This window comes from Mya arenaria, chromosome 4, assembly GCF_026914265.1.
Source record: "Mya arenaria isolate MELC-2E11 chromosome 4, ASM2691426v1".
In the NCBI taxonomy this organism is placed as follows: Eukaryota; Metazoa; Mollusca; class Bivalvia; order Myida; family Myidae; genus Mya; species Mya arenaria.
The window spans coordinates 64,067,252-64,094,265 of NC_069125.1; the positions used below are offsets into that span (position 1 = coordinate 64,067,252).

A 27,014-nucleotide genomic window follows, 5' to 3' on the forward strand; every position below is an offset into this window, starting at 1 on the left:
ATCCAAGTAATTTGTTTGGAGTGTTAAAATAACTGGTAAATAAAGTGAATAAAAGCAAACAGGCGTGTTAAAGAATAAGGATAAGAATTGTATTGAATAGAGCTCCTGGAAATATTCCTTCAATATTTTGTTTAAACTGAAACTGGTCATTATTGTACTGTCTCGAAGTTTTCTTGATTCCGATATAAGCCTTGACTAGAACAAAATATAACACAATTAATTACTCTCATGAAAAGAATGATCCATTTTCGAATCTGATTAAAGGGAAAGTAGCACATGTTAAGTACATTTCAAACGTAAGTTCGCATGTCCCGAATGTCCCTTATTATTACATTCATCGCAAACACAAACGTGTAACGACTGATCGTTATAAAAGTGTTGCAGTGTTCTTTTGGTGGGTATGAAGTAAGCCAGCTACAAATTTCGAAATACTAGAATTTAATACTTCTGTTAGCTGCTCTGTATACCAAACATATGGATCACAAACGTGTAGATATAGGACATTATTAGATATAAAATATTAGTCGTAAACGAACTTTAGTAGCAGTGCATATTGAATTCCCCTCGTATGAAGTTTCTTTTTCCCCAAGTAATATTGGTTCGTATTGTTCTATAAATTCATTAATAATTCAAGACAAACCTCATTAAGAAAAAGTTTGCCATGCAAATAGCAATTGGATAGCATATAATTTTGTTTATGAAAACACAAGTAATAAAAGCAAAAGTACATAGACTGTTCATGTAAAAATGAGAAAATGAGCAATGTTTGAGAGAAGGTGTGGATGCGGGTTTACGCACGGATTAATATTAATTTAACATTTAACGAACGTGAAATGAGCATTTTTAAGCCAAATATATAAAAAATGATGTTTGTGTTGTTGTTATCTTTATTCAAACTCGTATTTCTGTAGCTTTTTGCATATATATTGTTCTCGATTCATATCACAAAACTGTTTAAAATACATTTTTCATTATTAACCCGACACCATTTTAGATAGTCAAAACACAATGACAGAACTTTTCGGAAAGAACAGTCTACGTACGTACGGGATTACTTAGTTTGTTAAAAAGCACAGTTCATAAGATACTGTTCACTGATTTATTAGAAAATAATTTATCAATTCTTTACAGATACATGTGATGGGTTTTAGTTTTGTTCTGAAAAAAAAACAGACTTTCAGATTAAATATATCCATTTTATTTCCGAATTTAATCATTTAATAAAGAAATTTGGATTCATATTATGAGTGTATTATTAAATTTTAAAAAACCTTGGACGTTTAAACGCAATAGGTAAGTCCGTTTTGTTGTGATTTTGCGATGTGTGAAATTTAAAATGTATTAGATTTTTAGGCGAGGTTTAAAAAAAATTCACTGTCTGTCATATAATGTTCCTTCCTTAAACAAATTGTGAGAATTACATTATTTGTCATATAATCCTTAATGGAATAATTTGCGCGCAATGGAAAAGTGATGTAAAGCCAGGATTAGGACACACATAAAACTTGATTTTACTATCCCAATCACGGTTAATGCCATCAACTGTCCGAATTACGATCGTTTATCTTTTCAGTTTAAGTTGTTATTTCTTGCTTCACTAACAGATATTTTATTGAAGAATCGGATTTATCCTCTCTACAGCATCTTATATTTCGTATTTATGTGTCTTGAGATGGCAGTATTTTTACGAGTCCCATGGTACTGCGCTGGTTTATCATTCCAGTGGAACTCAGAGAGGCTTGCAGATAAGTGTCCCTCTCGCGGGAATTGTTGCATTGTCGCTTTGCATCCACAAGGAACAGTCAAATAGTGTTCATTTTAGTTTTATCAGTTGGAAAAATAATTGTAAGTGGAATTGAAATTTAACAAAATTGCGAAAATGGGTAATGATTCTGGACGTTTTATCGAAATGAACAATAGCGGAAATTATGTAATGTCAGCTGTGGGCAATCGGAACTGCTATTACAATGACCTGTGCATGGTTGAAAGCGAGTACTTTGACTATATGTACACCACCGGCATCTTTCCGGACACAAGCCAGTGGATTCTTATTGCAGCTTACATTGTCGTGTTTCTGGTCGGACTTGTGGGCAATGTGCTGGTATGTTGCGTGATATGGAAGAACCGCAGCATGAGGACTGTGACCAACATATTCATAGTAAACCTCTCCATTGCGGATATTGCCGTTATAGTCATGTGTTTGCCGCTCACTTTGCTGGTTGATATAACCGAAACGTGGTTTTTAGGCACAGTTATGTGTAAGATTAACCAGTTTACCATGGTAAGTAAAAGAGACAAATATTGATAATATATAGAAAAAAAATAACAAATTCAGTGTATTTCATAAGGGTGACATCAAACTGAGAAGGGCCTTATACACCTCATTTTTAATGTTTGTTTAAAAGCAATTAAAAGCAAATATATTTCTTTTTTGTTAAAGGTACCTTCATTTATACATATTATACGCATTTGGTTTTCTTTACAAGTGTCTTTATCCATGGACAACCTTTAATTTAAATCATTTAAACACACTGTTGCGTATATCATAAGTCATCAAAATGATCTTGTTTTAAAGAAATAAGCTCAATTTGTTTTTTTCTTATTTTTAATAAATATATATTTTTTATAATTATCAGTTGTATATGATTGTGTACTTTATAGATCACTCATGTTAGACCATATGTATTTATGTTGATTAACATTGGAGAAGATATGTAAAGCACTGATATATGAGATACAAGATACAATATTTAAGGATATTTATTTTAAGTCGGGTATATCATAAAACATAACTTCAATGAGTTATATTTAGAAATGAAAAGCATTCATACATAATAAAACAGTACATAATGATGAATTGGTGACCTTGAAATACATGCATATTCGAAAAAGGTAACACATGGGAAAAAACTATTTACAAAAAGTCTTAATATTCATGCAGACAAGTACAATAAGTAAGATGGATAAGAGCACTTCATACTAGTAAGATGATAGCATCAAATAATTTTCCCGTCTGTACGGCTAATCCAAACGCTAGTTTACATATCACTGTATAACGGTTAGTTATTTCAGTAATATAAATTAAGGATGATAATGTTATACATTTATACAGCAAAGTTGTAAGGAGCATTATGTACATGGAAATTACTGCGGGGTTTACTATGACTTACTAGTAAAAATGTTTAGAAAATATTGTTAAGAGGAGGTACTTAATTTATCACATAATTTAACAACCAATATATTTTGCTAAAGCAGTAATGTACAAAGATATGTTTGCTCCTATAATTGGGTCAATTCCTACGTACGGTGCACCATCCAAAAGCTCTGATTAACTTTTACCCAGTAAGTAGGCTAAGACAACTGAGTATTGACACGCATGACCATGCCATAAACAAATGTTTCGGGTTCAAAAATTCTCCCCACCCATCGTGCATCCTTAAATTGTATTAAAAAATATTTTCTTCGATATAACTCGCCTATAAACAAACTCTTTTAGGAAACACTTTGTGGGGGTCAAATTTGATTGAAACAAACGTTTTTGAAAAAAAAAACACTAAGTATGATAAAAACAAATTACATTTTTGTAATGTTACTTATCAACACAATTTACAATTTTCAAAAAATGTAAGAGAAACCTTAAAGTTACAGAAAAAAGAAATGTTTCTAGAATGTAAGTCTACAAATTGTGATTTTTTGTATGTGTCAACATATTGGAATTCCTGGTATGTTTGAACATATTGTAATTCCTGGTATGTTTAAGCATATTGTAATTCCCGGTATGTTTGAACATATTGTAATTCCCAGTATGTTTGAACATATTGTAATTCCTGGTATGTTTGAACATATTTTCAATCCTTGGTATGTAAAACATATTGTAATTCCTGGTACGTGTGAATACATCAAAGATTCTGCTTTGTTTGCGCATGTAGTATTTTCTGCACGTTTCATATGCTTCAAGAGAATTTAAAATGATTTTTTACGGATATAAGAAAAACATGTATCAATTTACTTTTTATTGACCGTGGTAACCGAGACCGTGGAACATCAAGAAAGTTAAATATTAAAATATGATGTACTTGTCTTTCTCATCATTTGTCTTAAACACAAATAATACAAAAACACACGTTTACAAAGCATTCTTATGTTACTTTTTATATATTAAATGCATGTATATATTTATTTTGTATGCTGTGTAATGAAGTGTTCAAAATGTACCGCTAGTTATCAACTAGTATCCTCGTTCGTCTGCCCATCTAATGTCAAGGCCTATCATTTCAAACGATGAAGTTTTCTGTAATTCTACTAGTATGTTATATAAAATACCAGACTTAGCAGTATAGTTACTGACTGAAGTAAAAATAATAAAGAAAACCTTTGTATTCAAGAATGCTATTAACGGGGTAATTGACAAAGAATGTAATGATTTTAGTCACTTCACAGTTATGGCTATGTGCAATTATTCTAGTATGCCGCTTCTTAGAACCAAGTACATCTAAGTAATGGTATGAGTGTTTTTATTTTGTGTTTAAGTACTAGTTTACCCAGAGTTTACTCTTTTAATAATTATAAAGCATGCATCGACAGTGCTCCCATCCATCAAAATTATCGTTCCTAGTATGTGATCAATGTATATTTTCATTAAAATGAACGTTAATTGTGTCTGGCTTTTACTTTTTCTACGATTATTCCAGCATTCACAATAGCTTCTTGATAATGCAATATTTTTTTCGGTTAGCATTACCAGCGTTTCTGATAGCGTACTTACTTTCTAGGATAATCCTCTCAGACAATGATATTTTGTTTTGATTTTCATATAAACGCTAAATTGCTCCTATATGTTGTTTTTTTAGGCAATTCATTTTCTGGCAAGTTTGGCACGTGGTTCTGCTCCATTATTATCTGTCTCTCAAGAAGTCTCAATATGGGTATTAATGGCTCTTGCTACCATCATAAAAATCCATATATTTTAAGCATCGCTATAATATCATGCATAATGAATTGCATTAAAAACCATACGATATCATTGTTGAGTGTCTTCATTGTGCAGAACTATACCACGATATCAACAACCTCTGTTTAATACAATGTATGGTGTTCGCAAATGACAGCTGAAAACATACGTACTCTGTCTTCTAAACAAATTTACAAGTTTTACGATATGTCCATAAAATGTAAGATCGGTTTAGAATGTGTACTATATTTGAAAATGTGTAGCTTCTGGAAAATGTCTGATTAAATTGATAGGGCTAACATTTCAATCCTTAGAAAATTACGATAAAATATTTTATTATGATTTAAGCAATTGCGTTGCCATTAATGATCCAAACAGGCTTCTGAAAAAATTGTGAACTTAAATTCGCTTAAACCCACTTTACTGTATGTCCATTTACGTTAGATCGATTTAGTATTTAGAAGATATTTGACATGGGGTGCTTCTCGAAAATGCTTGGTTGAATTGCGAGGGCTTCGATTCAAATGCTATGAAAAATATGATGAATTGTGTGTTTTTTATGATTTGACATAAATACTCCTAAACATACGTTCGCTTTACAAAGACATGGCAGTTTTATGCCACGGTAAACAAACATCATCCAATCCGAACTGGATACAGGTTGGTTGCATGAATTAATTGGTTATGATAAAAATTATAATTCTATTATTTGGAAAATAATATTATGACAAATTCTCAATAATAACGTCTGTATGGTTCCTCAACAATTTGCAGAATGTATTGCCTAGATTAGGAAGCCAGCTCAATCTGTCTCCATTTAGGGAGAAAAAAGATAGGTGTAGTCAGATATCTGATTGGTGTAAATTTTGGATTTAATTATTTAATTATTTATTATATAGTTATCATACTAACAACATATTCAAAACAAAATCATCACCTCCCTTCCAGAAGTTTTTGTCTGTCTCATTCGTTCTATAGTTAATTATGTTTGTTTTGATAAGCATCACAATGTCGTTGTGTTCTGTTTCGTCTTTGGTTTGATAGATTCCACCGAAGTATTACATCTTTATGATCCGTTTGCCTACAGGTTTGACCTAACTGATAATGTGTTTAATGTTCAGGCGTATCTTGTGAAATCATATTTCCATTTATTAGTTGTTGTGTTCTCTTGCATTTCCCACATCCGTCTCCTAAACTAGTCGGCATTAATAGTAAGCTTTGAACGTAAAGTCATATTATATTACTGTTATATTCAATTCTGAATCATCAATATATTCGGTAAAATAAAACAGTTCCTGTGTTTGAAGTCATTATTTGTGCAGTTTGTAATCGTCTATCTCATACCTCAAAATACAAATCAGACAAGCGCTGTATCAACAGTTTAAAATGAATGACAGACATCTCTTATGAAGACGTAACATGAAGTATAAAAGAGGTCAGGCTTGGCGACTACAGAAAAAACTCATATAGACCCGAGCTGGAAATCGAACCAGGGACACACTGGAAGAGGCGTGTTCCACTGCGCTAACGGGACAAAATGGTTTCTGTGCAAACAAACCACATATGTTGCGGCATGCAACGCGTACAATAATGCAGCGTAAATTTAAGCAAATGATACAGATAATTGGCAAAAGCATCCTTTTTATAATAATTACTGACTGATAAATTAATGATGTCGAATTAAATGCCATTTTATGGACCATATATCTCGCGGTTTGCCTGCCTCTGTACATATCACTTCACTATAAATCATAAAACGGGATATAACTTCCTTAGACATCAATTATTTATATTATATAAGCACTTAACATATCTTTTCTTTAGTAATTCGAAAACATAGTAAGTTCTGCATGCACAGTCCGACAAAATCAATTGGAATGCGTGTGTTAGGCAGATTTGTTTTAACCTTGTACACTTGATATGTAAAGGAATTACCATTATAAACACCAAAAATGTAAATATATGTGAATGTAATATATCATTATCATGATGAGTCTTTTTCTTAATACTTCATTCTTCAATGCAAAAGAAACGTATCATTATCAACATAATTGGCACTTGTGATCTAGAAAATAAAAGCTTTCGTGTTACTGAAACGAAGTTATTTAAAATATGTATGAATGTGTTATTCAATCTTAGACAAGAATGCCATTGCTTAATTCAAAGAGGAACAATGGCATAAACTGATGCGCGCCTATCATGGTTGATGTCTCAAATTCCTGTTTATACAGAATATTGCTCTTACATATGTCTTTATTTCAAAACATGCCTCCCATGTGGTGCAAATGCTAAAATACCATGTCAAACTCCACCGCAAGGTTATGTATTGATATACAATTGGGTTGGGCGTGAAGTTATACACAGCATTACAAATCGATCCTTACCACAGGTTTAATTAGGTGTTAGTCTGTATCACTATTGTTTTTAGTTGTTTATGTTTCAATTATGAATTTGTGGTGTAATCAGATTATTTTTGTATTTCACACCAGAGTGTGAGAAGCACTTGAATACGTAGCATCCGAACAACAGAATAGCGAAGAATGTCCAGGGATTTTACTTAAAGTTTCCGAAGAAAAGTAGTTATTAGTAAGTCTCTGAACACGATACTCACGAGAGAAGAGTGGTGATTTAATTTGCGTAAGATGATTTAGTATTTGCGTATTTGCGTGAGATGTTTTGGAAATATAACGAGTGTACTATTACATAAACGAAACGCATCAACATATACTGCTATATTTAATTTTGATTTGAAATATAGTCAGTCTCTTCTCAGTCTTACGATTTCATGATAACCGTGCTTGTACTTAATATTTAAGATGTTGATTGCTTGTAATATTAAGTTCCAGAAACAGAATATTGCACCTCTCTTACAAAGAACTTGAATTTTAAGTGTATGTTGTTGTTTTTTCTGTCTTTGTGGATAATACCCGACGAAGGTCCGAAAAGGTTCGACCAATAAACGAATTCCGATTCCGATGCCAACAAAGTAGTGAAACAATATATAAAAATAACGGATTTTCTGCCATTTAAAGTTTGTATGTTCCCAAATGCAATTTGTCAGATGAATAACCGGTACGTTGTTTTTCTTTGCTGGATATGGTACATGGTATTTAACCTGAAATTTAGCTGTGTCTGATATATCTCCGTCAGGCTTGTATGCCTGTACCATATGTTCTTCGCTGCTCCTATGAATGGATTCATTCGTTTGCTGGTAATGTTTGACATATCAGCTGAATTGGCTTATTTTATTGAGGTTGTGTACACATATATTTAAAAAAAAAACTGAACCTGCTTTGCTTACCGTTTGAAGACGGAAGCCCCCAACATTTATTAATATTCGCTTTGTGCCTTTAAACAGATTATTCTTGAAATTGTTGCCTGCTTTGCATATAGGTTTTTAGGTTTTTGAAAACAAAACAAAAAAACTTAAGTCTAATAAAAGCAAATTCCATTTTTGTTTTACTTTTTTATCAACACCATTTACCATCTTAAAGAACTATTAGAGAAACTTTGAAGTAACAGAAAAATATATATTTTTAGAATACATGTCTACAAATTTTGATTTCTTGTATGTTTCAACATATTTTAATTCCTGATATGTTTGAATATATTGTAATTACTGGTTTGTTTGAATATATGAAAATGTATGTTAAACATATTGTTATTCCTGGTATATTAAACATTTTGTAATTCATGGTTTGTTGGAACATATTGTATTTCCTGGTAGATTTGAACATATTGTAATTCCTGGAATTTTGAACATATTATGATTTCTAGTATGTTGAACATATTGTAATTATTGTTATGTTTGAACATATAGCAATTCCTGTTATGTTGAACATATTGTAATTCCTGGTATGTTTGAACATATTGTAAGTCCTTTTATGTTGATCATATTGTTAATCCTGTTATGTTGATCATAGTGTAATTCCTGGTATGTTAAACATATTGTCAGTCCTAGAATGTTGAACATATTGTAATTCCTGCAATGTTGAACATATTGTAAATCCCGGTATGTTGAACATATTGTCAGTCTTAGAATGTTGAACATATTGTTATTCCTGATACGTTTGAACACATCATATTTTTGGTATGTTTCAACATATAGTAATTTCTGCACGTTTTTTGTGCTTCTAGATAATTTGAAACTGACCTCAATTGTATATATGCATTGTTAAAAACAAACTGTCTAACGATAATACCAAATACGGAAATGGATAATAAACAATGTTGGCAAGGTGAATCATAGTTGTGTAGTGCTAAACAGAAAATACCATATTCATAATATACAAATCACACTCGTACGATGCATTCTAATTTATTTTTATTGCAAATGTATATGAATGTTGTATTCTGTGTAATATGGTGTTAAAAATTTACCTTTAGTTAATACCTAGTATCCTCGTTCTCTAATGACAAGGCCTGTCATTTCAATCAATGGAATTTCTGTAATCCTACTAGTATGTTAAATAAAACATCCAACTTAGCAGTATATTTATTGACTGAAGTAAATAAAATATAAAGAAAACCTTTGTATTCAAGTATGCTATCAACTGGGCAATTGACAAAGCCTGTAATCATTTGGAGACACTTCACAGTTATGGCTTTGTGCAATTATTCTAGTTTACCACTACTTAGAGCCAAGGGCATCTAAGAAACGGTATTCTTGTTCTAAGTATGTCTTGCAGCATAATGTCAACAAGCGTCTTCTCATTTATTAATCATAAGGCATGCATCGACAGTGTTTACATCCATCAGAACTGTTTTTCCCTGTATGTGATCAATGCATATTGTCATTACTATGAACGTTTATTGTGTCTGGCTTATACTTTTTGTAAAAATACAACGTTTTGTTCGGCATTCACAAACACTAATTGCGTGTCTTAGTTTTTGGATTTGCATAACAATATCTACAATGCTATGTATGGTGTTCGGAAATGACAGCTGAAGACATACATACTCTGTCTTCGAAATAATTTTACAAGTTTGAAGATATGTCCATTAAACGTAAACATCGGTTTAGAATTTGTGTGATATTTGACATTGGTATCTTCTCCAAAATGCCCGATTGATTAGCTAAATTAATGTTCACCTAAAGCCACGTTGCTATATGTCCATTAACGTAAAGTCGATTTAGAATTTAGACGATATTTGACATGAGGTGCTTCTCAAAAGGGCTTACATATAAATGCTTGGAAAGTATTTTATTATAATTTAAATAACTGCGTTGCATTTTGTCATCGAAAAAGGCTTCTACAAATTTAATTGATAAATTGAAATACTTCTTAACAAACAATCGCTTTACAAAGACAGAGCAGTTTTATGGCACGGTTAACATACATTTATACAGTTCGTAATAGAGATAGATTGATTGAATGATTTTAATGGTTATGATTTATATTTCTTCTCTTTGGAAAATAATTTAATCACAAATGCTCAAAAATAATTTATTGCCAGTATGGTTCCTAATTAATTTACATAATGTATTGCCTAGATTAGGCAGCCAGCTCAATTAGTCTCCATTTTAGGAAGTAAGAAATATAAAATTGCGGAATTCGGCAGATATTGGAGCGGTGTTATCTTTTGATTTAAATGTTTAACTAGTTATAATATGGTTGTCATAAAACATAAGCAGATGTGAGAGCAAGTGTAATTGTTAAAGTGATTTAAACAGTGCCATCAAACCGGGTTTATGTTTAAACATTTTGCTACTGAACTTGTTTCTGTATTTTTCACATAAGTATTAAACAAAAAAGACCAATAAACAAAATATAAATCCTCGGTCTTGTTAGGTTTTGGTTATCAAACAAGGGTAAGTATTAGTAGTTCAAATATATTACCATGCTTACAATGATTTATGTTTATCACTTACTCGTAATGTATAGCGATATATGCAATTCGTTATGCATTGAAACAATTAAATACGGGCGAAATTGTACGGTAAGATATATAAAGCTTTTGGCCTCGCTGGTAATGGTTTTAATGTTCAAGGAAATCATGTGAACTCATGTTTCCATTCATTTGTTGTTGTTGTTTTCACTTTAATTTCCCACATCCGTCTCCTGAACCAGTTGATCTTAATATAATACAATATTTGTATATTTCGCATAAAAACTTACAAAGTTTATAGCGATAACAAACAGGATGGTAGTAAAAGTATAACATTCAGAGGAGAACGAAGTGTGGTATTAACATTTAGCATGTGTAAGATACAATGCATTTTAGAAAGTAAAACAAGTTTTGTACAAAAAAAAACAAGTCAAGTTCTTCTTTTCATTGCAAAATATATGTATTTCGAAATACCGATTAATGCCGGTCTTGATATTAAAGACATTAATTTTTCAAATTTGTATAAAGAAGGCCATCTACAATAATAAGACTTAAAATATTTCAAACGTAAATCTCTATATGCTGGACATACTAATAAAAAATGATACTCTGATTCTATAACCTGCATATTACAATACACATACAATATTTGTTCTTCAGGGGTATTATTGTTTCTCCCTGTTTCAATGGCTTAATTATGAGCAGACACCCTGAAATTCGTTAAGGCGATTCTATATTTCAAAATATTAATGTTATCAAAGTATGGTCCTAATTTAAACTCGACTTTATACAAACAATACGACCTTAATTTTCGAGAATTGTTGATATCTGAGTACTAATGTTGGTAATACATGTCTAATAATCTTTGTTTTATGACAAGAAAAGGAATATCATTATCAAATCTGTTTATCCACATTTATTCTAATCCAAGTTCTTGTAACGTTTTTCTAATTTGATGTGGCCAGTTTTTGCCATTGTATGTAATATTTTGATTTGCATCGTATTCAATCATAATATAAACCATATAGTGCGGAAAGATAAGTCGATAGTAAGCGTTGACCGTAAAGCCATAATTACTTTGCTTCTATCTAATAATCTTAATCGTCTAAATGAACGGTAAAAAATGAAACCGTTTTAGTCTTCGAAGGTATTAATTGTGCTGTTTGTAATCACCAATTTCATATCTCAAAATGAAAAGCAGACAAGTGCTATATCATCCTTTCGCCTACGGGTTTGGCCTGTCTGTTAATTGGTTTATTGTTTAGCGAAATCTTGCGGAATCATTGTTGTTGTTTTCTCATTTATTTCCCACATCCGTCTCCTGAACCAGTTGGTCTAAATAGTAGGCGTTGACCGTAAAGCCATATTTCCTTGCTGCTATATTATATTTTATTTTATCTAAATGTTCGGTAAAAAAATATAATGTTACAGTGGATGAATAAAATATTGGACCTTATAGATAAGAAAATAGAGTTTTTCAACAATAATCCGTTGGCACTTCGCCCAAAGTCTATTTCGATAACTCCAAAGTTGATAATGGATATCAAATCCCTACATAAAAAATTGTATTTGTACCAGCTGATAAAGCAGCTAATAATGTAATCATAGTTTGACGTTTATATTATGTAAATACTATTATTGAAGAGTTACAATCTTCCAGAACTTACATTTCTAGCCAACTCGATGAAGAAAGTGTTATTAAAAATCATATTGATTATAATGCTAAATTTCAAGTTCTTTTGAATGATGATCATAAAAACATTCCTACAATACACTGGTTGACTAAGATGTATAAAAATCCGTATGAATCACGATTTATTGTTAATTCTATTTCTTGCTCTACTAAACAAGTTTCAATTTTACTTACATCCTGCTTAACTGCTATAAAGTTTCATGTGAAAAAATACTGTAGTAAAGTTTATGAGAATTCTGGAATTAATCTCTTTTGGTCTATCAATACTTCTTTAGATTTAGTTAATGATTTTGAAAATAGACGGTATAAAGTCTCAGTACTTAATACTTATGACTTTTCAACGCTCTATACATCTATTCCACAATCTTTAGTTACAAACAAATTGACTCCTCTTATCGAAAAAACTTTTGCGAGGGAGAAAACTATTTACATGGCAGTTAATGTTAAAAAAGCTTGTTTTACTAATAATCGCTCAGATAAATATATCTATTGGACATGCACAGATGTCATTGAAGTTTTAAATTTTGTACTCAATAATTCTTTTCTTAAATTTGGTAAATGTTTATATAAGCAAACTATTGGAATTCCAATGGGTTCCAATTATGCACCTTTACTTGCAGACCTCTTTTTATACTGCTATGAAAGTGAATATATGTTAAAATTATTGAAGTCTAGATATCTAGCTCATGTTGATAAATTCAATAGCACGTTTAGATATATTGATGATATTCTAAGTTTAGATAATCCTGTGTTTACAGATAACATTCATTCGATATACCCTTCACAATTGCAACTTAATAAATCTAATACATCCGTTTTAAAAGCATCCTATTTAGATTTGCAACTAGAAGTAAAAAAAAGATATATTGAGCATCAATCGTTATGATAAACGTGATGATTTTATTTTTAAAATAATTAATTACCCTTCTTTAAACTTTAAAGTAAACTTATGACTCAAAAACTTCTAAAACAGGGTTTCAGATATTTTAAATTAAGGAAAACTTTCTCAAAATTTGTTTATGGTCATTATAATATCATATCAAAGTACAATAGTAGTCTGAAATCGCTGATAGTATTGCTCATCCCGATTTTATGGTGATGAAAGAAAAATCGTAAAATTAAAATGTTTCCAGCAGGTAGTTGGGCAGATAGTCTTAATGAATTACTTGGATTTTATTTAAACCGTGGATATAAAGGCAATATTTTGAAGAGCACTTGCCTTCTTGTTTTTGAAGATGAATATCTGAAACAAAATATTGGGTTGAATATAGCATCCTTTCATAACTAAACTTTCAGTGCTTTGATTTTTATGAAGAATTTGCTAATTCATGTTATCTTTAAAACCTTTTTTGGCGAACACGTGTTGACTGACTCCGGGAGTTTTGGCTGTGAGTTTATTTTCTTCAAAAAAATTACGTTTTCAAATCATTTGGAAGGAGTGAATAGCATTATATAAGTCGCTTTTATTTTTAATAATGTTTTTCTTTATTTGTTCTCAGTTTTAGTACAATGATTCTTTTTATTATGAAACTCTATGATCACACAGTTTTAAACCTTTTATTTTATAAGGCAAACTGTGTGTGATGATTTTGGTTTCTAACAACGACTGCATCGTATCTTTGAAAAGTATTTGTATTAGGTGCTCTGTATTGTTTCGCTCCGTCTGCAGATAGAGTTGGGATCTCTAATCATAGAAGTACTTGGGGTTTACCTTTATTTATTTTTAGTTTTATTTGTTTTATTGATAAGTTTTGGGATAACAGTGAGGTTTGTGCACATAAACTGGTTTAAACCCCCAGTAAATTTACATTTTACTGACCGTTCCAAGGCGGTTCCTAACAATTCTTGATAAAATACCAATTATTTATATATATATATATATATATATATATATATATATATATATATATATATATACATGTTTCTGTAGCTTTTTGCATAAATATTCAGTTTTCGAAGTCATGAATTGTGCAGTTTGTAACCGCAAAATTCATATCTCAAAAATATACATTTTATTTTACCACGAATGTGAAGAAAGTCATCTAAACTAATGCTAATGCATTTTATTTTCAATGGAATGATATTGCGCGAGCAATTGTTCTTACTTTTGTGAGAGGAATCCCGGAGCAAACTGACTGGTCCGGCTTGGTGGCCATACACAACATTCACATTCACTGCGTTAACGGGACAAAATCGTTCCTGTGTAAATAAACCCTCGTATGTAGCGGCATGAAACACGTAGTGCAGTGCAAATTTAAGTAATTAATCGATGAAGATAATTTATTTAAGCATCATGTCTTAATATTGATTACAGACTGATAGTTTAATGATGTCGGCTAAGGCCATATTATGGTCCATATATCTCAACGTTTGCCTGTCTCTGTATATATCACCTTATTATTAACCATAAAACAGGGATTAAACTTCCTTAGACGTCAATAATTTATATCATAAAAAACACTTGACATAGCGTTTCTTCAGTAAGCAGAAAAAATGTATTTCATGCACACGCCGACTTAATCAATTAGAAGGCGTGTGTTAGACAGATCATTATGAATGTGTTTTACCCTCGTACACTATATATATATATATATATATATATACCTCTATATGTGAAATAATTACCATTTCAAACACCAATAATGTGAATATACGTAAATATCATGTCATGACGAGTCTTTCGCTTAATACAATATTCTTCAATGAGAAAATAACTTTATTTTGATCAACATAATTGGCACTTGTGTTCTTAAAAATAACAGCTTGCGTGTTACTTAAACGATGTTATTTAAAACAATATTGTATGTGTGATTTAATATAAGAAAACATGTGCATTGTTAAATCCAAAGATGAACAATGGCATAAACTGATGCGCGCCTATGATGGTTGATGTCTCAAATTCCTGTTTATACAGCATATTGCTGTAACAGATGTCTTTATTCCACAGAAGGCCTCCCTGTGGGGAAAATGATAGATTCATGCTAAAATACCATATCAAACTCCACCGCAAGGTTTTGTATTGATATACAATTGGGTTGGGCGTGAAGTTATACACAATATTAGAAACCGATCCTCACAGGTTTTATTAGGTGTTGTTCTGTTCCACTCATGTTTTGATTGCTTATGTTTCAATTATGTATTTGTGGTGTAATCAGATTATGTTTAAACTTATGGCTACTGAGCTCGTTTCTGTAGTTTTTCACATAAATATTGTATTCGCCAATAACCTATTTATGTAACATTCATGTAATGGCATTTATGTATATTTACTTAAAATAGTTCATTTGAGCTGTCTCACAAAAAAAGGTTATGATGATTTACTAGTACACAAACGGGACATACACACATTTTATCACATAAGTTTATTATAAATTTTCAAAGCGTGAGAAATATTTGTATTAGGTACTCTGAGTTATATTCCTCCGTCTGCAGATAGAGTTGGGATCTCTAATCATTGAAGTACTTGGGGTTTACCTATAAGTTTATTATTATTTGGTTTAAACAATATTTAGTTCATCAAGTACATTTTGAGAAATACACAAGGTTAGAGCATAATCAATAATGCACATAACAAAATATTCACGACAGAATTGAGAAGGAAGCTTATAAGCTTATACTAGAGAGAGAGAGAGAGAGAGAGAGAGAGAGAGAGAGAGAGAGAGAGAGAGAGAGAGAGAGAGAGAGAGAGAGAGAGAGAGAGAGAGAGGGAGGGAGGGAGGGAGGGAGGGAGGGAGGGAGGGAGGGAGGGAGGGAGGGGGAGAGGGAGAGGGAGGGAGGGAGGGGGAGAGAGAGAGGGAGAGGGAGAGAGAGAGAGAGAGAGAGAGAGAGAGAGAGAGAGAGAGAGAGGGAGAGAGGGGTCAGATCAGTTGCAGAATCTGGTTTGTTCTTATTATCCTAAGTAGATCGAAAGCGTTTAGTTTGGCGAATGTAGTGTTGAACGTGATTTAATATTGTTGAGTTGGTCAAGTTTGTGGCATTTTTTTAACCGACCAGTAGTACTTGAAGTGACATAGGCAAAATAGTAGACAGATGTTCGAGTAGATGATGCCTTTGTGCACGATAAAGGGGACAGATGAGAAAGAAATGGTAGGTGTCCTCGATTTCACCACATTGACAATTTGGACTATTGATAATGGTTTTAGAGAACAGATGTTCATTAAGATTACTACAATGCATCCGCAGGCTTGCATGTATGACGCTCCATTTGCGATCGCCTTCATAATAGAAATTTGGAACAGTTTTTTTATTCTTGTTAAGGTTGTATTTAAAGGAGGGCAGGGATGTCGAAGAACGAACAGTTTCCGGAAGTGCATTCCATAAGGATATTGTGGTTGGAAGAAATGAATTGAATAACACCAGAGTTTTACAAGGAATATTACGAAGGTTCACAGAATTCCGAAGATTGTGCGAGCTTGTATCACCAACTCGCGATGGAATAAGTGTAGTGAGATAGACTGAAGTAAGAGAACGAAAAATCTTGCAGAAAAGAGTGAGTTTGTGTTTACGTCTTCTCTCCTTCAGAGATTCAAGTTCTGTTTGTATATAAAGATTTAAAATGGAGACAAGTCGCGTTGCTCCGGAAATTATTCGCGCTGCCTCATACTGAACCTTTTCTAAGTCCTCTGCTTCAGCTTGCGTTAGATTATCCCAAACTACATCTGCGTATTCCAACAGTGGCCGAATAAATGTTTTATATAGGACTTCTAGCGATTTGCGATCAAGGACGTATTTAAATGATCGCATGATGTAAATACGTTGCCATGCCTTGGTTTTGACGGAGTTGATATGCTCATGCCATGAACAGTTATTGGCGAATGTCACGCCAGGATGTTTATGAGTAGTAACTTCCGCTATTTGAACATTATCCATATACATAGGTGGATGTGCCTGTCTGTTTGTTTTTCGAGATATTAAAAATGATTCGGTTTTCGCCGGTTTGAAATATACAAGCCACCTTTCTGCCCAAAAATGGATTTTGTTCATGTCATCATTTAGTTGCTGAGCTGCAGACCTAGGATCATCGACAATAATATCCAAGGTAGTATCATCTGCGAAAAGAAATATTGGTGATTCTATGTCCCGTACGATATCATTTATAAAGACAAGAAAGAGTAGGGGTCCAAATATGTAACCCTGTGGTACTCCAGCAGATATTGAAACCGTTACTGACATGGTATTATTATTTGTTTCCTCAAGTTAATGCATACTTTGATAAGATTTACCTTTTACGTTTTTTTTCTTTATTTAGGATTGTTGGGGCCGTACCTAACAATCCTTGATGAACATACCTAGTGGTTTTATATATATAGTATGTATGCACGGTGCTGTTTGTGATCTTTTGTGCTGTTCTTCCATGTTTCTTGTTTTTGACATTTTTGTGTGTTCTATGTCTTTGGCGTTTACCCAGTGCCATTAAACCGGGTTTATGTTTAAACTTTTTGCTACTGAGCTTGTTTCTGTAGTATTCATCCCAACGCTGAACCCATTCGAAACACACGAGGCCAACAAGGCCAACTGATCCCTGAAGAGAAACGCATGCTTAACTTTGAAGCGGTCGACTGGTCTTACACATAGTATATTCTCCGTCCACACGGAGACCTGGATATGCCTATTTGCCTATTATCAAGTACAACAAAGTACTACGAACGCACTTACGACTACAGCGGAACGTTACACATTTTTTTTAAAAAAGACTTCTAAAAACGAAACACAAGATTGACACATCGATACGAAAAGGGGTAAACACGATTACATTACTAAATTGAACTCAAATGTCTATCAACAGAATCCCTCACATTTTAACATCGACATAAGTACGTCACTGAATATGATACCCATGTGAGCCCACTGGGGATTTAATTTCCGTTAAATGATTACCTATCTGCATGAGATTACTTGGAAATATAAGGAGTGTTCCATTAGATCTATATCAACAAAGCGTATGAACATAAACTGCTATACTTAATTGTTTTCTCAGTGTTACGTTTACATGAACATTGTTGTATCGCCCGTGCCTGTATTTAGCATTTTGCTTGCTTGTAATTTTGAGTACCAGATACAAACAGAATCATTCACCTCTCTTACAAAATAGTTGAATGTTGAGTGTATGGGTTTTATAGGTGTATAATATCCGACGAAAGTTTGAAAATGTTCGACGAATTTAAATTCCAATGCCTACAAAGTAGTAAAAAAGATATAAGAATTATGGATGTTCTGACAAGTAAAATTTCAATTTTCTCAAATTTAATGTGAATGATGATTAACCGGTACGATATTTGTTGCTGGATATGATACGTTGTTTGAGTCTTATATTAAGCTGCGTCGGATAACTGTCCTTCAGGCTTGTATGAGTCCTCATATCTTCGAGGAGTTGGCACTGCTGCTCCGGCTTGATTTATTTGATTGCTGTTAATGTCTGACATATAAGCTGAAATGGTTTGTTTTATTGAGGTTATGTACACAACTGTCTAACACTCCCACTGAACCTGCTTCGCTGAACGTTTGAAAACGGTGAACCCACCATACTTTGATAAAGATGTCTTGGTGATTGTGTGGTCAGTGTGTGATTTATGAAAGCTGGGTGTATCTCGTTCAGTGTTTATTGTGCATTAGGCTTGTGCCTTTTAACAAGACATTCTTGAAAGTGTGGCTGCTAGGGATGTCCATGTAGCTTTCATTGTATTACAATCAACTTTGTACTCCATGATTGTCTAGTTGTCCAAAAAATGTGTTGGGCTTACTTTAATTTTTCCATCTGGAATTTGACTGTACGTTGAAAATGTTTCCATTCCAGAGTACTTTGACCGAATACAATATTACACTAAACGGTAAATATCTTTCTAATCCACCTTCTAATAGTACAAAACAAAACGTTTTTCAGTACATCAGTAGTTTGTCTGCAGGATCATGTTTATATAGAGTAATATTTCTATCGTTTTTCGGTTACATGGAGAGCGATGGTGATAAAAAATACTTCTTTACTACAAGCCTTCGTTGCTTCATCGTGTTCTTTGTGTTTAACTCTAGTTTGGGTTTTATGCCATCAACCATGAAATAATACCACAGTCTTAGGCACACTGCAAGTATATACTCACTGGAAGACGCTTATATATTATCATTACTGACAAATATATATGTATTTAGCATGTTCCGTCTTTTTTTCTGACACGTTGTGTTTAAAATGGAAGCATCAATATCATCTCTAAAAATGATTACATATGCTTCAAGAATGTTGAGGAACCCGGGCTTCCTTAAAATGTGTTTAATCATTCCGCACGGTATATGAATATCAATCGATTCAAGTCAAAAGTCTAAATAATCCTGCACGAAAGTAAGTATTTCTATCTACTGGAATCTCAACTATTTCAATCTTAGTGAACTATTGGTTATGACCTTGGAAGGCATGCTAATGTACAATATTATGCTTGTTTAATATTCGAATGAATGAAACTGGAACGGAATCATTACTCAAGTTACATATTGCATACAGTTGTTGTTGTTTTTTCAGATATATTTAATCAGTAGATTAACATCAACACTAGAAAGTTCCAGCAAACCAAGGAAGGTGTTTTTAAAGATGTAGATGGTTTGCACTAAAATAATATTACTGTTTTTTTCAGTTGGAATTCTGCATTTTGGAGTCAAATTGAATACTAAATGTTGTGTCTGCTTGAAAATGCACATGGCGATGTTGTAAATTAAACGCAAACATAAAATAATCGTAAAATAACGCAACCGCAGAAAGTACCGTGGCAAATCAAGTTGTAGTAAGTAGTAATTAGATAGTATAGGATTGTTGGGATAAGAGTGAGGTTTGTGCTCTTAAACTGGTTTAAACCCCAAGTAAATATACATTGGCATAAGAGTGAGGTTTATGCACTTAAACTGGTTTAAATCCCCAGTAAATATACATTTTACTGACCGTTCCAAGGCGGTACCTAACAATCCTTGATAAACATACCTAGTTTTTATATATAGTATGTATGCACTGTGCTGTTTGTGGAGTTTTGTGCTGCTCTGCCATGCTCCTTGTTTGTGATTTTTTGTTTTTATGTTCTATATCTTTGGCGGTTGCCCAGTGTCATTAAACCGGGTTTATGTTTAAACTTTTTGCTACTGAGCTTGTTTCTTAAGTTTTTCTCATAAATATTGACAGGAAATTCTAGATATAAAATGATGTTTCAGTATGTAATAGGCGTTATAATTGCAATGAGGAAGTTTGTTTAACTTGTTAGGAGGTATCAATAAAATGCACTAAAATAGACATTGTGACTTTTACAATTATAGGAAAGCAGTATGTTACAAATCTAATACATGTAAAGGTGGAAAGGCGGTGTTAACGTTTAAAAATGAAGATACCGCATACAAACTTCATAATAATTTACGAACTTAGTAGTTTTTGTTGACGTGTTTTAATTACAGATACTTTTTTTAAAATACCACAAACAGAATATCTTAAAAGAAAATAACTCGCGGGATATAAATCACATCACCAAATTAAATCTCCTGTCGGCTGTCTTTAGTGTCAAATTCAGGAAAAGAATAGCATTCACTTGCCAAGAACTATTTTGGAAAACAGTGTCTCTGGCAAAATATGTTCGGGCTTTTGTGCTTCATCTGTTTATGTACTGTTTAAAGACTTCTATTTTATGGATGTGTCCATCCAGAAATGCTAAACGATCTTTCCCATTAGCGCCTTTAAATACAATCTTAAATATAAATCTGAAATCTTTGTCTTGTCTTGTGTTAAGCGATCTGATGATTTAACTAACTTCAGGAAATCAGAAGCTTTTACGTATGCTGTTAACAAACGTCCTCAGTAATGACATTTACTTTAAACTTTTTACACATCTCTTTACTGCATCAGTTGAGAATTGCATGTGCAAATAAGTTTAAAGGGTGTCACATAAAAGTGAAATTGAAGGAGTGGTTTAAAGTTTGAAAACGAAATATGTTTAATGCAAAATACTTCAATATTTATGCAAAAAGCAAGACTGGTATTTGAGTGCGCTACTCAATTGTAAATCGCATTACATTAAGCTATCACCTGATACTTTACAGCTAATACTTATGTGAAAACCTAAACTAAACCAAATCAGATTTTGAAAAACAATCTTATAGTTCACATTTTGTAATGGCCACAAGAAAGAACACGTAAAATAACAGAACACCTTATTTATTAAAGTAAGAAAATAATAGTAGTTAAGGACTTTTGAGATCATTTTCAAATGATGTTATTGAAACCTCGTATTGGCTTGCCGATTAGGCGCATAACGCATTTTGCAATAAACACCATCACTTAGATGTAGGTTTAACATTCATTCTAAATGTGCTGACCCTTAGACATTAAACCAATTATTAGTGCTTAATAGGGTTTTTCATTTGATATTAAATATTACACTTACGCATTTCCACTTTAACCTTAAAGTGCGTATTGCAGAGAAATAATACGCCCAGCAGCCTTCCTGTGGATTTCAAAAGCATTTATGCCCAGTTACGAGTGTGATAACATACATGATTGTAGAAATGAAGCGGTTTTCGTTTCAATGCAGATGACGTTGACATTGTACAAATATTACCTTACAGAGAAATTTAAGTATTTAATCTTTATAAGTTATTGAGATTCCATTTTGATCATATTTCTTTTATTTCAAGCTTCCATCTTTGGTGCTTTGACTTTATAATTTGATGAAAATCTACTTAATTCGTGTACTTAATTCTTCTGGGGGGTTACGAGTATGCAGTACAATATCAATGATTCTTAAAACAATGTATTTGAAACATTTTAAAGTCATTAATTCAATGTCAAAACAGGGATATATTCGCTTAATAATTATTTCCAGACGATATCCATCGCAGTCTCTGTGCTCACGCTGACAGCCATTTCTGTGGAACGCTGGTACGCCATTTGTCATCCTCTCAGTTTCCATAGCACCGTTCGGCGAGCACGTGTTATCATTTTCGGCATTTGGCTACTGTCCTCGTGCGTTGCATTGCCCGAAACAATCGCTGCGGAGGAGGTGCGTCAATGGCACGAATATGTATTATTTGCCGCCTGCTATCCTGTGAAATTGGGGCTAACTGGTTTAATGATTTGGCAATTCTGCCTGATCATCGGGTTGTACGTGTTGCCGATCTGCCTGATGGGATTCACATACACCCATATTGCATACGTACTCTACACTGGCGGAGTACCGGGAGAACCAAGTGAGTATTCACTAGCTTGATTGTTAAAATAATTGTGATATAATAAATAATATACATGATAATGGCTTCTTCGAAAAGAAATCTTTCTTATGTTGGGGGACATAGAGATGCCACAAACCTTGTATTACACCATACGTTTCGAGTCCTTTGATACGTAATGAAAACGTTCATAACAGCTTGTGATGTACCGTGAGAATTCATATCAAACCAGCAAAGCGACAGCGTTTCCAGTTAAAATTGAGATATGCTAATGCAATTGATTATTTACTTATTTTAATGAGCTAAATTGTATTGCAACTTTATCTTTAAAACATTCGAAATGTTTTCCTTTTGTTACTTGGTTTTGATGTAGACAGAACCAAATTATGCTTAGTTTGATAACTGGGTATCCATTTGAATACGCTTGATCTCTTATGTTTTCCGAAGAAAAGTGTTGATATATTGTCACAGCCTTGTTTTCGTCCTGGGCTTTGTTATCGTCGCCGGCGTTTAAAAAATTCAACCTTGACCAAAACCTTCAATCCATAGAGAATTTTGAAATATCATTTCGGGTTGATATAGTTGCGAATCGGCGACGAATACAAAACTTCAACGCTATAATTTCAGTGTAACAAGTTGATAGACATTACGCCATGAGTCGGTGAAATCATCATAAATGAATATCGTTAATTACGTACTCGTATTATACCACAATCGTTCATCTGTATTTCTGTTTTATCAATATTTGTCATAACGAGAAATTAATGATATATTCTTCGTTACTCAAAAGTCTATTTCTTGTAAAAAGGCTGGGATAAAATAATCATATTTCTAAATAAAAAATCGGTCATTCCGAATATATAACTATAGTGTAACTATGGCTTACAACAATGATTGTGTTTGCTTTCAGGAACACAAGGGCCAATGTTAGGCAGTTCTAGAAACGAAAATGAGGCTCAGTTAGATGCAAGAAAAAAAGCCGCGAAAATGTTATTTGCAATTGTTCTTCTATTTGCGCTGTGCTTTTTACCTAATCATCTGTTGAATATATTGCGGTAAGAACCTGAATTCAGAATTGTTTTATGCGCCGTATAAATGTTTTGTTAAAACAATGTACAGTCCGTGTTTGCATAACTTTTGATAACAACGAACTATATTGATACGAAAAGAATTGTAATAAAGTGCATTGTGGTAATGTTGACAAATGCAGCCCTTTTATTACTATGCCTAAAATCGAACAACTTGTACAATAGAACTTATCTACTTTAGACCATTTGACTTGGGGTTTTTTTTTCAAAAGAAATATACTTATAATGATGAATTGTAGAAACCCTTTTTCAAACAAAAACAATATAAGTATAGTAATTTTGCGAAGCAATGAAATAATTATCTCTATTTACTATTCCACGGAAATGCTATTAGAATTAAGTATTTCCAAATTGTTCTCGTTCTTTAGGTATGCTGGTGTATTGAATGATGTGGAGAACGTCAAAACATTCGCTCTTGTTGCCCATCTTGCTATATTTCTTAACAGCTGTCTGAATCCAATCATTTATAACTTCATGAGTGGTGAGTATATATCAAAGGTGTGGTTTCATTAAGCTAATATATTACTGGTTATTGACGTCTAATTCAAATCAAACTCCATCCATTTAATACTTTTTCCTAGTTTGCTGTTTCTCCTTTCTCCTTTCACCGCTTATTTTTTACACAATAGATTTATCTTTCACAACAACTGACGATAAATAATGTATTGGGCCAGTACTTTGTCCACAGTGTAAATAGTTATTACCTGGTCCTTCTAGGCACTGAAAATATGTTTCAATGATAACCTGAAAATAAACACCACCTTAGATTGTGCTAATGTTCGATAACTGCACTTGACAATCAATTCTTAATGCTGTTTTCATACTTTGGATGCATGTTTCTCGCCTAGTATGTATTTAAAAGTATGTGTTATCTTTTCTAAAACGGCAATGTCGTTTCTAATGTAATAACTAAATCTGAACAATAATGTCAATTGCCTATCATTGATCTCGGAATAGACAACACTAACCTTAATGTCATTGACGTTTATATCGAACACCCAACTATGCTTTTAAGAAAGCGGCAAACTGGAACACTTAAAGAATGCAACAATATTTGCATTCAGAGCAATTACTTTTCTTATTGTATCATCTTTAGATTATAATGTATCCAATCTGATTTCAGACAAGTTCCGGAAGGCATTCCGTCAGGTTGTGATGACCTGTCTCCATTGTCGCTGCAAGAAGGCCAGGGAAACGTGTGGGGTTAACGATGGTTATAAGGTCACCTTCAAAAGTATGCCCACCATAAATTCTAACCTTAATTCCAGGTGTGTTCATTGAAAATAGACTTTGTTATCGTGATCCAGTCGCCTCCCAATCACCTTCGTTATTTTACTGTGTTTCAAAAATTGTGAAAGCTTTTCATGAGCTAAACGTCTCTTCTAGTGAATAACCATTGTTATACAATATGTTCTTTCTTTTTTATTTATCACGTTATCATAACGTATGTATGTTATGGTTTAAAGATATGAATAGTGTTTCTGTATTCATCAGTTAGCACATAGATTCACATAAGAACCTATATCCCGTCATAACACGCATTATCAGAATCAATGTTTCCATTTAATTGAATTTCACTCGTGCACACATGCATACATATTTGGGAAATTCACTCCATAGATCTAGACAAATGTTAACAGATTAAATTGTCCAAATAAGGTTATTTTAATTGTCCCTATAACTTTCAAAATGTGTTTGTGATAAGATGAAAATATACGAATGCCATATTCAGGATCAAAAATGTGTTCTCATGTGTCCTCATAACTACAGTATCGACAGTTTAGTATATTTTATTTATGTGCACTTGTTACGTTATAAAACGTTTTTTGTTTCTCCTCAAATCCTGGTGGTGATCCGGGTTGGTCGTAATAGACAGTGTCTAGAGCGTTGTAAAACGCACAATACAGTATTCTCTTCAAACCGGGTGCCGGTATGTCGTAGAATCTCTTTTGGAGAAATCTGGTTTTAGAAAAGGGTTATCTTCAACTTAACAAAACTTACTTTCTACCTTTGTTTAAAGTTGAAAACAAAAGACTGGAGAAGATTTCTTTTTTTTCTTATTAACAGAAAGCGCACAAATAGAAATAATGATCAAAATTTTAATTCGAGAATCAAGGATAAAAACACTAAACGAAAGACACACACTCCCACAAAACACATTACAAGCATATCACAATATCTGTATCGGTAAATGATTGAGTCACCTCATTGGCAAGTCGAGATCGATATATTTGCATATTTTTCTTTCATTATGTTCTTCACATATGATTTATGAAATACCGTTATGAAGAATATGATGAAGTTTGTCTTTACAGGAGTCGAGATACAGCCACAAAACAGTCCACGTATTCAGGAGTATAATCGTTTTGAGGCGAACAGCAGCTGACTGTTTATCCTTTTAGACCCACATTAATTTTACTGTTTATATTTTGGTACGACTAAGTTATTAACGTTTGTCGCACCATCTCTACTTTTCTTGTACTTTTATGTTACAATTTTACTCAAACAGGATAAAGGAGTTTCAGTATAAGCTCGTTATCTTTTTCGGGATGCACCAAATGCTATATTTTACGAGTGGCGTAGCTACAAGTCAAACATGTAATTTTGGAGTTCACGAGGTGAAATGCATTGCGATCTTCCACTTAAACTGGCATTTCTTTCTTTAGATAAGATCCCTTTAAATGTTTAAAATTACATTTTATTGTAGTTTAACTCGGCAAACTGTATGCGAACGAAAGTCAATTTGGAAATGACTTCGGTGAAATGTGTTCCACTCGTGCAAGCCGATGATTGATTTAAAATGATAGCGTGCTAAAATTTCAAAACAGTGATTTTTTTTCACTGCTTTATTCAGTGTAATATCATTTTTATTCTAAAATGTCTATAAACCATCGAAAAGCATAAATGCACATTTCATGTCACCTGTTTACCATTGGCATGATGTCAGGAACCGTTTTTATTACCACTATACTATTGTGTGTATGATTCATTAAAAGTTATTCTGTGAATTTAAAATAATAAAAAAATAGAAATGGCTATTGTTTTCTCAGCTTTATGTTTTTGTTTAACCTGTCTATATTAAATAAACTCTTGATAAAAATTGGCATCTTGAATGGCATTTTATATTTGCAGTATATTTAGCCAATTGTGCGACTCTATTCCATTATTGTTTAAACATAGTTGTTCTGTGTATACTAACTCATTTCCAAATTACATCATTAGAATTTGGTAGTTTAGTTCTCAGTCAGTGTTGTTGATTATGGTTCGG

General features: G+C 32.7%; 1 protein-coding gene across 2 annotated transcripts; it reads left to right on the forward strand.

Moving 5' to 3' along the window:
* The first annotated feature begins 1,710 nt into the window (after window positions 1-1,710).
* LOC128230189 (orexin receptor type 2-like) lies at window positions 1,711-26,803 on the forward strand. 2 transcript variants are annotated; one of them, XM_052942250.1, is made up of 6 exons: window positions 1,711-2,281; window positions 22,316-22,679; window positions 23,569-23,713; window positions 24,115-24,227; window positions 24,870-25,014; window positions 26,062-26,803. In XM_052942250.1, exons 1-6 carry the CDS (start codon window positions 1,880-1,882, stop codon window positions 26,105-26,107), a joined length of 1,215 nt encoding a protein of 404 aa, XP_052798210.1. In that variant the 5' UTR covers window positions 1,711-1,879; the 3' UTR covers window positions 26,108-26,803. The 2 variants fall into 2 exon arrangements, with proteins under 2 accessions (XP_052798210.1, XP_052798211.1); XM_052942251.1 differs by having other exon boundaries at window positions 24,870-24,980.
* The last annotated feature ends 211 nt before the right edge of the window (window positions 26,804-27,014 follow it).

Coding starts and splice junctions, on each gene's coding strand:
- LOC128230189 (XM_052942250.1), top strand. CDS start 1,880: ATGGGTAATGATTCTGGACGTTTTATCGAAATGAACAATAGCGGAAAT. Junction 2,282..22,315: donor AGATTAACCAGTTTACCATG/GTAAGTAAAAGA, acceptor AATTATTTCCAG/ACGATATCCATCGCAGTCTC. Junction 23,714..24,114: donor CATCTGTTGAATATATTGCG/GTAAGAACCTGA, acceptor CTCGTTCTTTAG/GTATGCTGGTGTATTGAATG.